Here is an 18313-nt window from a genome sequence, read left to right on the forward strand (position 1 = left end):
AGGGGGGGGGAATTGGTTTGGGGGTGGGAAGGTAAGGTGGAAAGTATCACTTGTGCTCCTATGTGATCATGGACAAGGTCAGTGCAGCCACAGAGGGGCTGAAGCATTTTTACTCTCTGCACAGTAACTTTCCTCTGCCCAGCTCAGGGCATTGAACACGTGTGGCGGGAGGATACAACATGTGAAGGGTAAAAGCCAGGGCAGCAGCAGAAGAGGAATGTGCGGTACAGAGCATTTTGGCATAGCCTCTCTAACACACGGGGATTGCTAGAGGCAGCTCAGTGACGCACTTGCCCTGGCATTCCCAGAGAGATTGAAGATACAGGTTTCTATCAGCAGGAAGGATCACCTTTTAAATAAGAGCAAAAGGCCTCTTATCTCCACCTGGAGCTTTACAGTTAGAAATTAGCCAGCTAATCCCCAAACAGGGGAATGTGAGCAAGGGGAAGATGGAAAGTTACCTGAGCATTCAGAGGCATCCAGTGCTCTCACTGACATCCCTGTTTGGGGGAGCAAAACTGGAAAATGGCCAGAGCAAGAGGAAGAGGCAACATTGGCGTTTGCTAAAGCAGTGCCCATTCTGAGCAACAGGCATTCACTCTGGCCTCAGTCTCTGGGTAGTAACCACTAAGGACCATTAATCTCGAGCAACCAAGACAATTTTGTGAAGGCATCAGATCCGTAGGATGGGTCACAGGATCTCAGCCACCCATCTCCCACATCAGGAGGTGCCTGGCTTTGCATGGGCTCTGAAACTCAGCCTCTTTCACCTCTTCTCTGCCATTCTCTGCCAATAATCCTTACATGGGACCACAACCCTCCCAGGTGAAGAGCCACACTTCAGAGAGAACTGACATACATGTCCCCCTTGGGTGGGGAGGTGAGCCCACAGCCGGTGGTCCTGCTACCCAACTCTGGGAAGGAAAGAAAGTACAAACTCAGCCCCATGGCCAGATGCAAAGGATAGAGAAGAATTCTTCCTGCAGGGGCATTAGGGATGTCCTCAAAGAGGCTGCACGTCCTGAACAACAGGTTCCCTTGTGCCTGGAGGACTGGTTGCTGGGACATCCAGACTACGTGATCCCCGTGCTCAGTGCCTGCTTTTAGAAGTGCAATCAGGAATATATCTCTGCAGAGGCCACAAGGCTCCAAATGAATGCAGGAGAGAAACAGGGGGATGCAAGGATTTCCCTAGCCTTTTCCCTTTGTTCAGCTGGTTTTCCTGCTAGGATGCTAGCAAAATTCCCTGCTCTCCTCCCCTTAATGTTATTTCCCCTTTGCAGAGCTGTTCTCAGCACTTCAACATCCCATGATGTGCAGGACTCAGACAGGCAACTCTGACAGCCGCTGGGGAAAAGAAGATCTTGGTCTCATGCCTCCCAGTCTCTGGTCTGGTTTGATCTCAGTAGGAGTGGAGGGAGCAGAAGAAACATAACACTTAAGCCCTACTTTGCTTTCTGGGTCACAAAGGCCTAACAGCATATGTACAAGCTGCGTAAGGAACCCAGGGGTGTTGCTCAGCTGATTGAATGGAGCCTGCTAGTGGGCCAGAAAGGGTGGGTTTGGTTTTGTTTGGTTTTTTAACCCTCTTTTCCTCTTCTTTTATTTTTAAACATTGCATCTTGCCAGCAAAGAGAAGACACTGCCTTGCTGCACTCACTCCTGGCGAGCCAAAGAACTTGAGGAAAAAGGAGAAGATGTAGATGATGTCCAGATATATATTGAGGGCTCCAAATTTGCCAGCAAAGAGAAGACACTGCCTTGCTGCACTCACTCCTGGCTGGAGCCAAAGAACTGGAGGAAAAAGGAGAAGATGTAGATGATGTCCAGATAGATATTGAGGGCTCCAAAGATGTATTCCTCTGGGTTCAGCGAGTACCGACGATTCCCCATTAGCATCTGGGTATCAAATGCCAGGAACTGTGAGGAAAGAGGAAGAAACCCAATAACAGTCACATGGAGATTTGGCACATGGAGTCAAGAAGTGCTCTAATGACAGGAGTTCTCCCAATTGCTTCACTGTACCCAGAACAAAAATGCAGCCGCTTTTTATGGGCTGTAACTGCAATTTAAAAGCTCAGAACAATGCACTGAACAAGCTGCAACTTTCCCCTTCCTTCATTTCTCTCTTGATAGTCAGACCCTGGGACTATTACTCCAGGCCTGCCTTCCTTCATGCTTTTTCCCAAGGTTCCCCTTTGCTTCATCCATCCCAAGTGTGTCCCAAGGTGAGCTCTGGAGCAGTTCTCCCTGTTCCTCCTCAGCCAGTCCCTATGACTTGTTATTCCCAGACTTCCCCCAGTTCAGAAACACCTGCCAAGTAACAGGGTGACCTGGACCCAACATGACATTGCAGCAGCAGCAACACCAGAGCAATAAAGAGCAAGAAACCCCAGACCCTGGGCAGCACCAAGGTATGCAGAGCTGCCAGCAGAGGTAGCCAGACCCAGAGGGGAGCTGACACCTTTCTGAGGTACAAACATGACTGAGTGCAGGGCAGATTTTACCAGTGAAGCCATCACAGTGGGAATCCACTGCCCAGCCGGCCTGCAGAGACACAGCACTCACAGGAACAAACGTGGGCTACAAGGCAGGCTGGTGGCCCAGCTGCAAGAAAACCTGCACCTTGTTGCATGACTTCAAGCTCAATATCTTCTCCCATCACACCTTTACTTCCTCTGTTAACCTAGCTCACGACAGACACCTTGGCGCGGAGCTCTTCGGGGTTGGCAGGGCATCTTTGCCATCGCCTGGGGTCAGCTGGCACCTCTGCCCTCCCCAGTCATAAATAACAACTGATCTCCCCAGACACTGTCAGGCTGAGCTGACAAGCCTGGCACAATACACTCCACCAGCTGAGTTTCTGACTGAAGTTTATGGAGTAATTATAAGGTGTTTAGCCTACTTGTATTTTACAGAGCAGTCTTTAATCATGAATCACAGAAGAAATATCCGAGCTCACTTGAAATGTCTGTATTATAGCTAATAAATGAAATTGCTCAACTGTTCTTATTCACAACATGCCCAATGGGCACCGCCTTGAACCCCAAGGCAGCCCTCCTCCTGACCCCCACCTTGAGGTAACGCCAAGCACCTTCCCAGACAACTCCCACACCTGAATGGCAAGCACGGCACTGCTGGGACTTGCTCTGGGAAGAGGCTCGCAGGAGGGACCACTGGGGAGCAGTCGAAGGAATGAATCAAGTCTTTTCAACTTTCCTTGGAGGAGCTGCCCAGCTTCAGGGCTTTTCCTGCCTGCAGTGAACCTTCCTAATGCCCTTTAATCCCAAACCATAGCCTCTCACTCTCTTTCTGTTAGTCAAACTCATACCCAATCCTTGGCCCACTCCCACTCAACCAGCCCTGACTTGACTTTGCTCACTTCTGCATCCTCATTTCATCCCCAGGCTCCCTTTGAGCCCTGCGGTCCAGTTCCTGCTGCTGTGCCAAAGCTTAACCTCTGCTTTTCCCACTCCAGAGATGCCTTTATGCCCTGTCTCTACAATGCTTTCTGCTGTTCACACCTAGTATTGCGCATGCAGCATGAGTTTGCCAATCATACCGTGCTCTGCACCAGCACTGTCACGTACACCAACACCTTCCTGGGACAAGGCTGAGGTCACCGCAATAATTGCTATTCAATGAGCCATTTGAGGATGTGGAGCTCTCTGCAATCCTGCAACTTGCTCTTCTCCCTTCCCCAAGCACCCTTCAAGGCCAAAAGCATTTACTCCTTGCTTATTTGCTTATTTTTCCTGCCAGCACTTTCCCAGGCCCCATGACCAGCACCACTTACCATAGTAAAAATAATGGCACCGAGCAGAGCATAGATTGCGTGGAGCCAGGGGACCTAAATGAAACAAATCCATCAGTCAGTGCCTGGGAGAAAACTGGTTAATTAGGACTTGACACAGAAGAGGGCTTTAGCTCTTATGTGGAGGATACGAGTTAGGGAAAGTGCTCTAATAGCCCAGGATGGACTTGCACCATTTCCAGCTCCAACACAGTTTCTGTTGTGGACCTTTTCATGGCAAAAAGCAGGTCACTGTGCCTCAGTTTCCCCTCTCACTGTGGCCATTGTGTCTACTTGGCTCATAAGCTTCTAGATCAGGTACTTGTGTTTCCAAATAGGCTACTTCAACACAGCTGCCGTCTCTGTGGAAATATCTTAGTACTGTCCTGATAGAAACATTTTGCAGCAGCCCTAGGTTTTTATTTACTCAGATAAGGCTGATGCCACTGGAAGAAACACCAAATGCTTCCAAGAGCCAGACCCAGCTTTAATTAACAAGCATAACTTAAACATGTTCATCTGCTGGAGTCACAGCAGGAAATTCACTGGAATTAAGACCAAACCTCAACCCCTGCTTGCTGTGGCACAGTAGCACACAGTGCTAATGGAGAAGTTGCCTATCTATATTCCAGGAGAAGGTGCCCACACGGACGGCTGATTCAACCCAGAGATCGAAGCCTGCCTCCCCAGATAGACAAGCTCATTACAAGGCTGCCTCAAGCAATGCTTATCTTGACAAGCTGCAAGATAAAGAGTAGTTGTCTCAACAGTTTAACGGCAGTGGCTTGGCACTGTAAGCTGGTTTACCCTCACGTTTGCACAGGGGAGAGGTGGAACTCAAGCCAAGACAACCAAAATCCAAGCTCCTGCTTTTGGAAACACCAGCTTGTGTATTTGTCCATCATCAGACCAACTCCAGGACTAGTACCAGTGGGAGTGTCTCCTGCAGGTCTGGCCCTTAAAGTATGACTCAGGTCCCCAGAGAAGCCGGGTAAGACGTGAAGGGTCTGGAGATCACTTAAAGGCTGCCGTGATCAAAGCTGGGTGCCTCCCTCTCTGGCACAAGCAGGCATTCAGGGTGATTAATGATGGCTGCACAGCCCCACACACCTTCCCTCTTTCATTAGCATCTTCCAGGGTCTGTCAGGCTCTTGCCTGAATGACGACTCACCTAATGAGACACTCTTGGATGGAGACCAGACACTCGGTGCTGCCACACCAAACCCTCTATCAGGTGTGGTCACAAGCCGCTCCAAGATTTCAGCTGGGCACAGCCAATGCCAGCTGTGATCGGGTCTGAGCCAAAAGCAGGGAGGCTGAAGGAAGGGGCTGGACCCATGCAAGAGGGGCTGGCAGCAGTTGGAAGAGTGACAAGGTAGTCACTCATGGTCAGGACTTGTTCCCCGGCCACTCTCCCGAGGGACTTATTTATGAGAAATTTGAACCTCAAGATTTAAACACCGCAGGACAGTGCCTGATATTAGTGTGAATACAGCCAGGTCTGGCCAGACAGGCACCCCACTGCACTTGTCCAGAGTCCAAGTCCTGCCCCGAATTTGGGGCAAGAGCCCTGTTTTGTATTGGGCAGGCCATTGCTTTAATGTGCTCACCGCCCTGGTTTTACTGGGGGGGAAACTGAGGCACAAGCAGATGATGTGACCTGCCATGGGGTCACTACACAGCTCCAGGAACAAAAGCAAACTTCCTCAAGCCCCAGGCCAATGCTGTCCTACAACCTGATATCTGATTGTACAACAAGAAGGCAACAGCCACCTGATCTTGCCTTTTGTTTGTTGGTGTTTCTGCACATTTTCAGAGAGCAGGCTGGGACACTCCTCTCAAGCCAAGCCCTGGAGCTTGCCCGCTTTAGGCTGATCAGCTCCCAGCCTTGCACCAGGACTGGTGGCACTGGGTGAGGAAGGAGGGGCGCAAACTCTTACTCACATATTGGTAGGGCAGTATCACAGCCAGGATGATGCCACCAAAGAAGAGTACCATGAGCATCACAAAGAGGACGCCCTGGTAGGAGGTGAAGTCAAACTGCAAAAGTAAAGAACATCATGTTACAAGTGCAGAGTGCTGAAACAGGAGGCAGCGAGGGGAGCCAAACCTCCCTGTGTCCACAGGGAGGGATTCCCTACAGCAGCACACTCATCTTGCTGTCACGTGGCAATTGCTTCATCTGCATCTCAGGTCCTATAGCCCAACACCCATCTGTACAGCACACAGAGCCAAACGCTTACCATATCCCCTTTATTGCCATGGGCAAGAACTCGGTACCCATCACATACCTGAAATCCAAAAGCCCCTCACACACATTTGTGCCAGTGCCCTTCTGTACCCCACAGCCTAATCCTCAAAAAAAACCACCTTACACCCATACATTAGCATCTTCCAGCCCCATCTATACCCCTGACAGATCCCTCACCCCAGCATCTGTCCTAATCTTCCTGCAACCTTCACTTTACTTCCCAGCTTCCCTCAGGTTGCTCCTGTATCCAGAGCCCTACAGACCTGCCCCTCACACCTCACCCCCAGCACTGCCTGACCCTGCGGTCCTACCCCTGGGAGATGCCTCTCCCAGAGGGACTGATCAGCGCAAACTCACCTTGGTCTGGAAGCTGAAGATTGTGACAGACAGACACACCAGGGCTGTGATCCCCAGACACAGAAGGACCGACTTGGTATTGTAGTAACTGGAAAATTAACAGCAAAACCACTTTTCAGTGTTTCCCACAGGGACAGGTAGGAGGGATTAAGACAGGCAGAAGCTTAGCAGAGGTGTACAGGGAAAGCACGAGTCCTAGGGGCGCAAACAGCACTGAAATTATCGATATCCCCCTTAATGTAAAAAGGGAAGGATTAGAAAAACACTAAAAAAAGATTAGATGGGTTTTCCTCCTGTTTTAAATAGAAGAGGGTAGGCAGGAGGGCATGTCTATGCCTTCTGGGAACTCAGGAGCAGCTAAGATGGGGACATACTATAAAAATCTATCTGTCCATGGACAGATGGAGAAGAGGGAGGATTCAGACTGGGAGGTAATAAAAGTAGAATGGCAAATGTCATTGCAGCACAATGAGAAGTCAGAAAGCTGCAGCCACTGTACTGATGTGCTCGTAACAGGGGGTCGGATCTTGGAAAACTGCAGGGAAGGAGGGATTTGAACAGGTAGAGAGACTGAAGGCTTAGGTTATAATTTTTTTGTATGTCTGACTACTGATTTTGGTTACAGCACCAGGCTCAGCCCTAAGAAAAGCCAGTCCCCACTCTCCCCTTCAGTGTGATTTGAGAGTGATATTGCTGGTATTTTCCCCGAGTTGCTGAAGCCACTACTTTCTTTGTCCCCAGCACACATCCATCAACACCCACTAGCTCATCTGCCTCATCACCAGGGACCCACGTGAACCAGGGCTGATCTTGTGAGCAGATTGTAACAGTAAAAACACAAGCAAAAGGGAGCAAGCTGTAGACTACAAAAAACATGAAACTGCTGGAAAAACACTCCTTGTCTCACTCCAGCCCCATCTGCTAGAGTGCTGCTTAGTGGAAAAGGTGAGATCACAGTATATGGTAGTCCCCTATAGCCCATCGTGCAGGCACTGCCTTGTCCCTGGCTCTCTAGTGCTCTACTATAGGATTTAGCATAGCCAGGAACTACCCTGTGCTGCCCCAACTGTGACAGAGAAGGGGATGCCACCATAGGTCTTGGAGACCTTTAAAAATTGTTTTCAAAAGGGAAGGTCAGGCTTTGTGTGGCTACTGGAACAGCTCCAAAGAGATCAGGTGGCCCATATATTTCAGAAGTAGGGAAGGTTTTTTTTGCAGGAAGAGACAGGACATAGGACCAGAAAACCTCCAGAGACTGCATGCTCAACCTACCTGGAGAGCATCCCAGTGAGATAAGCCATGGAGAGTGTCTGGGAGGGAAAGAGAACCACATTACTCCTGCATTTGTGTCCCAGGGAGAGACACACAACAGATAAAACATTTCAATTACAGTGATAAGGGCAGTGAAACCTCTTAAACAGATGCTCAAGAGAAGCAATTTTTACATAGTTTCTAGCATCTGTTTAAGAGGTTTCAAGAGAAGCAATTTTTACATAGTTTCTAATCCTCCAGTGATTAATGTCCACAGGGCAGGTTAAAGTGAGGGCAGCCCACCACCCTGAAAGCAGTCCCACCTTCTACATCCCTCTACCCCTCTTGCACAGGACTCCAGCTCCCTACCACTGACCAGCCTCCACAGGCATATTTTTTTTTTTTTTAAACAGAGGCTCCCTTCTTTCCTGCTTATCACATCCTAGTTCAATTACAGCTCCTCAGCCCAAGTGCAGGGCAATTAGAGGATGAAATTCCTGCTTTCTGCAGGAATTCAGACCAGACATCTCTCCTGCTTGGAGCCATTATGAAACCCACACTGGTTGCAGGGGCAGGGCAGACGCTGTCCAGATGTGCTACTTACAAAGATGCTCAGCAGGATCAGATTCCATGGGAAATACCTCCTGCAAGTGAAGAAACAGGGGCTGGTCAGCCCTGCGATGCGGAGGGCAGAGGTAGTTAGCAGCGCTGCACAACAGGTTGCATAAGATGTGCCATATAATTAATGGCCTGTGCAGCAAATGGCGGGGGTGGTACAAGGGGACAGTCATCCTGTTGGGAATGAGAGACCATTTGGGGTACTCCTAGACCAAGAGGGCAAACATCCCCATGATATTCCAGCAAAGCAGTCAGCAGTGCCCTGCTCCACTGAGAGCAAAGACCACCATCCTCTGCAGTATTTAATAATGAGAATTTGGAGCTAGAGTGATGCAATTTTTGCTGCAACATAGCTTCCTTTCCAGTTGCAATCTGACTTCAGCTTTTAATGTTGCGTTGCAGCAACCCGCAACTGTATCAGGCCTGAAAATACAGGTGCCACCTCAGTCCCTACATCACTGTGTCAGCATGACCCCATCCCATCTCTGCAACACTGTTGGTCATACTTGAAACAAGAGGAAAAACATTCATCCTTCATTTCACAGGGCCATTTCAAATCGAAAAAGAAAATATTTTACCTGGGTCCAGAGCAGCAAGCAAGAATCAAGTAGGTCACAAAGAAAACAGCGCTGCAAAGAAAAAGAGAGCAGTTTAGGGAGGAAAACCCAAGCATTGTGTGTTGATGCAGGACAGAAGTCTCCAACTGACAAGTTTCAGTGCTCTGCTGTGCTGTTTAAAATGCAAGCACCGTGCCAGAAGTTAAGGTTGGGTAGGAAGCAAGGCAGTAACTACCTCTCGCTGAAGCAGTTTTCTGCCCACAGCTGCCTACTTTGCTTATGCCAGTCCAAGGTGGGACGGCACAACCATCTCTGAAAACCCCAAAGGATGGTTTTACAGCAGAGCAAGGGTAGCATTCAGGTCCATCCAGGATAGATGGAGCACCCAAACGTGTTTGCTGTTGACACCTTGTCAGTGCATGAATTGCTCATACGGAGGTGGCCAGAATTTGCCCCTCATTTCCAGGCACTTCCTGGCTTGGTGGGATCAAGGCATCCTGATGGGATTTCAGCAGCCCTTAAACCAAGATTCACAAGGCTGGTAAAAGTGATTTGCCTAAGGCCAGAGGGAAGGTCTGTGTCGGAGAAGGGAACTGGTCCCACGTTACTGCACCAGCACTCGAGGAAGAGTTCAACAGCAGAAGGATCCTCTAAGGTCAGTGAAGCTCGCAGACCCAAGCCTAATATGCTGTTGCACAAGCTATCCCCAGGTCACAGGAGAGTTATTTATCTCACATGACTTGACCCTTCAGCAAAGCAAAAAAATCCAACAGCTGAGGGATGGTCTCCCTCTGCTCTGGATGTCATGCAGCCCGGGTGTTTTTCCACAGTGCTGATGGGTTATGGCACAGTGGGAACCTGCTTACCTGCTTTCACCCAGTGCCTGGGGGGGAAAGCAGCTTCCAAGCATGCCGATGGCTGCACGATAGCCAGTCACCTTAGGTCTAATAAATGAACATGACTCCAAAACCCACGGGCCATGATAAATGCAACAGAGATAAACCTGAGCGTTGCTCTCCCACGGGGAAACCAGGAAAGCTGGAGTGGACACGGCTGAATAGATGAAAGAAAGCATGTAGGGAGCAAAGAGAGCCATTGCAGTTGTCCACCTCCTTTGCATCCCTTGTTGCACATCTGCTCTTGCTTTAATCCCTCTGAGCCATCACCCCAGCAGTAGAAAAACACTCTAGGGCACCCACTTCTGTTTTAGAGAGACATATAGAGAGTGGGGTCTCTGTGTATGAAAGAGACCCAGACCCAGATCAGGACAAGCAATTGGGAGACCCTGGGATGGAGGGAAGCGTTGGCTCACTGAGAGGTGAAGGGACAGACAAAATTTAAGTCCCTCAAGTACAGAGCCTACCCCCAGCTGGCCCAAGACAGGTTTGCTCCTTCTGAAAGATGCTAATTTCCAGTAAGCTACAGGAGATGAACCCAAAGGTCAAAGCATAGACCTGAGCAGAGCTTGGTCTTGTCTCCCTACAAGGCAATGCTGCTTCTCCAATCTACCAGCTGGCCAAGAAGGAGCACATTATTTTCCTTTAGGGTCAAAGAGGCATACTGATGCCAGTTCCCTTCTATTACTGCTATTTTGGGTCTTTTTTTTCTAAGTTATATAAGCTGGTGTCTCATCTCCGGGCCTGGACACATTTCATGATTTGGGTGCGAGCTAATTAAAGCCAAGTTCACAGAGCCTTGTTCACAGACAATTGCATCGCACACTCTGCCTGCTTAATTAGCAGCACTAACACAAGCAGCATCCAGGAAACCAGCACAACTGCAAATATACTAACCCATGGAAGCACAGCCTACGCTACCTCCGAGCTGACCTTTCGGACCAGGCTTGATTAATGAATGGCATCCCAAATTCTGGGCACCAAGAGTGGCTCTGTGATGAAGACCCAGGCATGACAGCCCCACAAACACCCTAATCCCTCCAAATATATCCCCCCCCTTAACATTGACTGCACTCTTCTTCATCTGTTGCATATCAAGGCATGCCACGTAAGCCCAGACAATCTCCTTGCTTTCAATGGGACAAACCCAAAATTAAGCCTCTAAGGTACCCTAGGCACCCTTTCAGGTCTCACGTCTGGGTTTCTGCACTGTTTTCCTGGAAGCTCCCCAGTTTTACCTGGTTTGCTCTGCAAGCGATACTCATGTATTTACTTTGACCCTGGTTTGTAGAGAAGCAAGCCCTCTTTTTGCAAGTATTTGTAGATATCTAGCATACCTCATGTCTCAGACTCATTTAGGTGAGATTTTCTATCTTCTCACCTCAGAGTTATCCATGAATTTCCCCAGCTCCCCCTGCACACATATTAGTGCAATTTTTCACACACAAGGTACAAAAGTGTTTGGAAAGTGTCTCCACATCGCCACAGCCATATCCAGAGCTGTTTGGAGCATACATGGCCATAGGAGAAGACAGAGATACTCACTAGGAAGCCCAATACCAGGCAGCGTGCGTCTGAATGTACCCCTTGACCGGCTCGCTGCAAGACAGAGAAAAGGGATGCTGAGCAGAAAGCATAAAAAAAGCCGATCACTTCACAGGTTGCTGCTACATTAAACCTGGGAACACACACAGGGTGATGCAGCACAGAGTATGTGAAAAAAACCACGGCTGAAACTACCCAGCAGGTTGACCAACTGGAAAGAAATTCAACCTGTCAAATTGGAAAGACGGCCCTGTTATCAATTACACAGTCAGGCTTGCTCGGGGAACGGCCGCTGCCTTCTCTGAGAAGTGATTAAAGAGCTGAAATCCTCAGGCTGACAGTGATTCATTATTTATTCTGGAGGCAACATGAGCGGCACAGGCCCAAAATGCTCAGTCATCCAAACTAGAGACAGCTGCTGCTCGAGTGTGGGGTATCTGCTTCTGCGAGGGGAGGTAACCCAGTCCCTAAAGCTGAGGTAGGCTGGGATCTGATGGCCTTGATAACTCCCAAAGGAAAAATACAGCGGTTAATACTCAAGGGCAAGCAGCCCAGGCCTCTTGGCTGGGGATAGCACCCAGAAGGGACAATGCATCATCCAGAGGACATGCAGGAAAGGTAGCAGAAGTACTGAAGGACCTCTCAGGGTTCCCTCAGTTTTGTTTTTCTATTGGAGCACATGAGAAAAAAATTCAGGTATCTACATAGCAGACAACACCCCCAAGTAACAGGTAATTCAGGAGCAGGTCATACACAGGACAAAGCAAGCATTACTGCTACACAAGAGACCTACCAGAAGGTGAAGAAAGCCACAATAACGACAGTGACCAAGAGCTGAACCATCAGGATGGCATAAACCTGCAACGAGAGGCAGCCCATGGGCGACCCGCAGTCTCCAGCCCAGGGAAGCCAGCAAAGCCATTGCAGCCAGGTCCCTCCAAGGGCTTAGAGCTGGTCTCCTGCCTTCACAGGGGAAGGCTGAGCCTGGAGAGACTTGCCCCTTACCTTCCTGATGAACACTCTGCACACGTTCCTGTCATCCCAGCTGAAGGTCGTGAGCATCTCTGTGTCCCCTGGGTACCCGCCACTGCCATAGCTCGGGCTCGTGCCTGAAGCAGAAGCCAGACAGATCAGCTCCTGTCGCCCAGTTCCCTCCCCAGCTGCCATAATCTGACCCCAGTGATTGACTACAGCTCAAGAGGCTCTGTCCTGGTTTCGGTAGGGATAGAGTTAATTTCCTTCCTAGTAGCTGGTACAGTGTTTTGGATTTAGGATGAGAACAAAGTTGATAACGCACCGATGTTTTAGTTGTTGCTAGGTAATGCTTACACTAGCCAAGGACTTTTCAGCTTCCCATGCTCTACCGACTGAGAAGGCTGGAGGTGCACAAGAAGCTGGGAGGGGGAACAGCCAAACTGGCCAAAGGGACATTCCATACCATGGGACGTCATGCTCAGTACATAAACTGGGGAAAGCTGGCGGGGGGGGCCGCTGCTCGGGGACTGGCTGGGCATCGGTCGGCAGGTGGTGAGCAATTGTACTGTGCATCACTTGCTTTGTGTATTATTATTAGTATCATATTATTATTATTATCATTTTATTTCAATTATTAAACTGTTTTTATCTCAACCCACGAGTTTTTTCTTACTTGTGCTCTTCCAATTCTCTCCCCCATCCCACCGGGCGGGGGGGAGTGAGCGAGCGGCTGCGTGGTGCTCAGTTGCCGACTGAGATTAAACCACGACAGGCTCAAATGTCAAGGTTTTCTTATTGCACTGCAAAACAGAGGCTTGCTGGGATGCACTCTGCTCCCTTCCCACTCCTGCATCTTATTAGGACCATCTCTGAGAACAGAGGAGGGAAACCACTTCTGCAAACTCCAGCATGACAAGGACACCAGGGTTAATTCCTGTCTATGGTAACACCATATTTTTAATGGCAATTAGAGGGCTCATATCATATCCTTGCTCACCTTTCACTGAATATTAAAGCATCCCCCAGAGGAGCCATGACTCAGCACCTCAGTCATTCCCATCAGGAGCTCTGGTGCAGGAGGATTCCCTCGCTGGTCTGTAATTTGCCTGAGGTTAGACTGTGTCTGCATCACGTCTTATGTCAACGGTGTGCCCTCTCCTCTGAGAGAACCTCATTACAGCTCATTACAGCTTTTCTATAAGGTCTGTCCCTGAATTTGATTTCCATGCAGGGAGTCAGAGGATAGTTTAGCAGCAAGCCTAAACAAGGGGGAATCAACCCCGATGCTACTGCCGAGAGTACCTTCCCCAAAAATCATCGCACCACACGACCCAGCCCTGCTTTGCTGAGGGCTCTGTAATGCAAGCTGCTGTTGCTGGAGTTTCCCTGCAGATGGGCAAGGAGGATGGCTGCACCATAAAGCATCAGTTTGCTCTGCAGCCTGAAGGGAGATGGAGGGAAACATCGGAAAACCTCTGCTGCCGGGGAGGCAACTGTGCTGACAGCCAGGGATGAAGGTAGCAGCGAGGATATTGGAGGGCAGGGGGCTGTGAGGAGAAACCCAAAGCAGCAGCTTCTCCCTGCTAAGATCAGCTGCACAAATTAGATGTAAGAATCAGCCTTCTCCATCTCCTGAACCTCATGCTGAAGAAAAAATAAAACAAACACTGAAACTTCAGTTGTCTTAGCACATCGTTCCCCTGTGCTATTCACTTCTCTTGCAAATATCCCCTTCCTTGTTACTAACAGTCTCCCCACTGTTATGTGATTACACCAGCTATACATTCATATCCCTGCCTATTTAACAGATGCCTCCCCTCCTTCTCAAAGCTTTTTAGCTCAGTGATACTCAGATCCTCCAGGCAGACAGAGGAGAGACCCTCTCAGACTCAGAGGACAGGCTGCAGACACCAGGAAAGCCAAACTCAAGGCCCTGGTCCTGGATTTCTTCTGTTTTACTGGTCAAAGGTTGCTTGCTCTTATTGCAGAAGCCTCATCCTAAAGATGCCCCTGGCAGGAGATAAATCCCTTGTGCTCTTCTTGTGCCTAATAAATCTCCTGTGCCTTCTTCTACGCCCCAGTGGAGATGAAACTCCTGCAGCGCATCCTCCCTGCATTTCTGCAGTATCTGTCATCACCCACACAGGGCCAAGAGCACCTGAGGCCCATATCCCTGGGACACTTCAGTGCCTCCTGCATCAAAGCAATCAAGGCATCTAAACACCAAATTAGGCACCTAAATGCCTTGGAGAAACGGAGGGGGTTTCCTCCTCCCTGGCTAGTGTCCCCAGCACCCATCACCTCCCACATATGGCCACATCTGAGGTAGCGAGACAGTGTGTCCGAAGCTCATTATTAAAGAAAGCAACCCAAAACACACACCACTTCTCTCCAGCCGCTCCCAGTCTCATATAAGCTGTCAGACACAGCCCCATGGCATGCACCGTCCCCCTCCCCCAACTCCCCCGGTACAGGAGCCACAGCTTGCAGTGTGGCTGAGGGCAAGGAAAAGGGAGAAGGACGTGAAATCAGAGGAAAACACCAGCACGGATCAGGACACAGCTGCAGAGAGGAAATCCTGCCAGGCTTGTCAGGGAGGAGACAAGAAATGACACATCACCTAAACAAGTCCTCCGGGATACCCAAAATACCAGCATCCTAACCCATTTGGGCTTTACCCATCCTAATTCATCATGACAGTAGAAAGACCCAGATGGTTGTTATAGCAAGCTGGGAGGTCATTTACCACCTCTGTTTCTGACCCCTGAAGGCAAACAAGAATGAGGAAAAATCTGTGAAACCATCAGAGTGTGCAGGCACACACATCTCAGAGGGGTTTAGATTGCTTTTTCCCTTTCCCTAAACATCTCCATCCCTGCAGCTGCGACCATCCCTGCTGGACGGAACGGGCAGCCAGCAAAGCACAGCAGGGGAAGAGGATTGAGCAGAGAGAGAGGACTTAGGAGTCATTAAATCCAGTCCCTCCAGTGCTCTCCCCAGTTCAAGCTGTGCTGACCAACCAGTTGGCCACCCAGCAGACTCGCTTGCTGGCCACTGCGTCCTGCATCCATCCCAGCTTGCCACTACGCAGCTGTTCCCCTGCATTGGGCACAGTCGAGCCTTTGTCCACTTGTCATGACCAAGCAGAAGCTGCACGCAGCACCCAGGGAAGAAAAGCTGTTTGTTTGCCGAGGAGTCGGCCACACACACCGATGCTGGAACAATTCAGCCTTCAAGTCCAGCCGTGTTTTAGCCTCCACTGGCTCTGAGCACCAGCTCACAGCAGCCAGACATCACTGATGCCACGACACTGATTTTGCCAGTTCAGCAGCTTCTTTGAAAGCCGGGGTTGAGCAGGAGCTAGAGGGGGGGCTGCTGCCTGCAGAGCTGGGAGCACTGCACCAGGACTCTCCCCAGCCCTGGGAGATGACATTGCCCAGTGCAGCAAGCTGGGAGAGGGGATTTTTCCCATCCTGGTACTGGGAAGGAGAGCAGGGACAGAGCACTGGAGTTTAGTCCCACCTCTGGAAGGCAGTGTGGTCTAGTGGTTGGGTAAAATGGCTTTTACATATAGATGTAGACTTACATGGCTTATAGCTACAGCTCTAGGGTGAGCTCTACCATGGACCAAACTGGGCACCACATCCCTGGTTCTCCTCTTCTCTACAAGCCTGTAGGGGGAATCTCTTCTCTACCCCCTCTGCAAGGGGCTCACCCTGGGGTACAGCCACAGAAGGACTTACTGGGGTCGACATAAGCCCAGCTGGGGTGGAGCGGGACCGATGGGGGAGGAGGGTAAGCGCCAGACTTCACCCCTTCTCCTGCTGTCGCCTCCTCATAGGTCGGAGGAGCTGGTGGAGCCGTGGCATTGTCCTTCTTCTCCCCTTGCCCCTCGGAGTTGGGGGGTTTATTGTTCACAGAAAGCTGCACAGAAATGGGGGGGCAGATAGAGAGATTAGACTGTAAAAACAGCATAGAAACTGCCCTGCAATGGGAACCCAACAGGGCATGGGCAGAGGTCTGGAGGTCCCTCTGGTGGATCCCAGGAACTGGAAGGACACCCGGTAACTCCTGTGAGCTGGCAGTGGACCCATCCCTGCACCCCCAGGAAGGAGCATCCTCTGATGTGATGGAGGGAAGAGATGGGAAAACACCTGACATGTTAGAGGGGATGAAAAATTATAGGCAACCAGGTCTGAGGGGAAACACAGCCTTACCCAGGGTCTTCCATGGTGTCTCAGGCTCATATGTAACAGTGGAAAGCATCCAAATAACTCTCTGCTTTTCAGCCTACTTCTGTCTACATTTCCCCTTAAAAAAGAGCTTCCAGTTACTGGGCAGAAAACCCTGAACGCCTTCATTTCCCCTTACGCCCACGTTTTGGGGAGTTTCTCCTAGCCCCCAGGAAGTGCTCTGGTTTGGCTCTCCAACATTTTCTTCTAGCTCATTCCTCTATGCCCATCTAGAGGCTCAGCCTTGCTGCTTTCCATAATTTGAATATGTAGCTAAGGGACTTGGGATCCCATGTCTTCAGACTATGAAATACCAGCAAAGAGCCAGCCTCAGGCCACCTGAGAACTTGCTTCTCCTTGGGAACATTATCCATTTAACCTTTTAGATCTTTGTCATCCCAGGATAAGTTATGAGCCTGGTATCCTGCCCTTGCTGCCAAAGGGGGTGCCAGCTCAGCATCAGGGATAGCACCCCCATGGAACACAGAGATGCAGGGCTGAAACCACAAAAAGTCCAAAGTGAAGATGATCAACTAACCAGCACTGCAACAGATAGCACAGTCCCTTTAAGAAGGTCTTAAATTAAAGGTATAACAGGCCCTTGAAAATAAAGCTGGGATACCAGGCTGGGATGCGCACCACAAGCAGGCCCAGCTGCATCGGGATAACTGTACCACCTCCTCTGCCAGCTCATAGGGACTGTCCTCACCCTGTCCTCCATTACATAGCCCTTGGGTATAGGGTGGCCAATATCATGCGAGACCCCCAGAGATACAAGAGGGACGGTGCTGCCTGCATCCAGGCAGCTTCCAGCATCGTTGTCATGGCAATGGTGCACTGTGCTGGCAGAGGATGCATAACCCCCCCCCTCTCCCTGGTGTCTGATCACTGGAGAACCCCAAAAATCCAGAGCTCCCTGGACCAGGAAGGAGGTGCTCAGGGCGGGTGCCAAGTGCTGACTGCAGGGGGCACGGATGGGAAAGCACAAGCACCCCGTTGAGCTCCCTGACATCCAGGATGGGTGGAAGAAACAGCCACAGGTCCAACAGCAGAGTTGCGCTCCACATCCAGCACCAGAAAAAACAGCCCCCAACCCCATAATGACACAGCTCTCCACCCCCTTCCTCTGCTGAAACACCCCCCTCGCAGGGGCCAACGCACCGGGCTGTGCATGGGTACCCAGCTCCCCCCTCCACAGCACTTGTTTTATTCCTTAAATCCCCTCCCTTCAACCCATTTCCCCTCCCCCCCTAAACATGCAACAATTATGCAAGCAGGACGACTCATCATCCAAGCACTGGCCTCCCACCTACCTTCCCCTGGGTCATGGCTCCTCGCTAACGATGCTGCCGGACCCTGCGAGCAGCAGCAGGAGGGAGAAGGCCGTAGCTGAGCACGAGCCTCCTCGCCAGGTCCCTTCCGCCCCCTCTCCTGGGGTGTTTCGGGGCTGGCTGCAACCGCTGCAGCCTCCGCAGCCTGCGCTGATGCCTTCACCTTCTAGCAACATCCACGGAGCAACGGGCACTGAAGGGAGGACCGTACCATTCCCAGCCTGCAGCACAGGGGGAAGCCGGGAAAGAAACAGCTAAAACAGAGGCGAGCGGCCGCCGGCAGCAATGGGGAGGATGCACAGACACAGCAATGGGGAGGCAGCGGCAGGGTCCCACACCGCAGGGTGGGAAGCAGCCGCCCCAGAGGTGCTGAACTCGGGGCTGGGATTGCAAAGGGGAGGGAGACACGAAGGATGCTTTGCTGCAGCATCTCTCTGCCACTGCATGCCAGAGCTGACCGCAGTCTGGGGAGCAGCAGCTTCCACAGGCCCTGCTGCAGCCAGGCAC

At 50.6% G+C, this 18313-nt stretch overlaps 1 protein-coding gene across 1 annotated transcript; it reads right to left on the bottom strand.

Moving 5' to 3' along the window:
• Nucleotides 1–1202: 1202 nt before the first annotated feature.
• Nucleotides 1203–17803, bottom strand: FAIM2 (Fas apoptotic inhibitory molecule 2). The gene is made up of 13 exons (XM_009285980.1): nt 17789–17803; nt 15987–16167; nt 12274–12377; nt 12062–12126; nt 11269–11322; nt 8849–8899; nt 8257–8296; nt 7674–7711; nt 6402–6489; nt 5738–5833; nt 3797–3850; nt 1756–1920; nt 1203–1646 (listed from the first exon to the last, which is right to left on the bottom strand). The coding sequence occupies exons 1-12, from the start codon at nt 17801–17803 to the stop codon at nt 1771–1773; spliced, it is 936 nt and encodes a 311-aa protein (XP_009284255.1). The 3' UTR covers nt 1203–1646; nt 1756–1770.
• Nucleotides 17804–18313: the final 510 nt, after the last annotated feature.

This window comes from Aptenodytes forsteri, unplaced genomic scaffold (genome assembly GCF_000699145.1).
Source record: "Aptenodytes forsteri isolate BGI_AS27 unplaced genomic scaffold, ASM69914v1 Scaffold268, whole genome shotgun sequence".
NCBI classification, from domain to species: domain Eukaryota; kingdom Metazoa; phylum Chordata; class Aves; order Sphenisciformes; family Spheniscidae; genus Aptenodytes; species Aptenodytes forsteri.

Bases quoted from the DNA above. Each gene is read 5' to 3' on its own strand.
- FAIM2 (XM_009285980.1), bottom strand. The intron at 11,323-12,061 runs GTAGGTCTCTTG...TCTGTCTTGCAG, and splicing joins GTGGCTTTCTTCACCTTCTG to CGAGCCGGTCAAGGGGTACA. The intron at 1,921-3,796 runs GTAAGTGGTGCT...CTTTCCTCACAG, and splicing joins GTGCCATTATTTTTACTATG to TTCCTGGCATTTGATACCCA.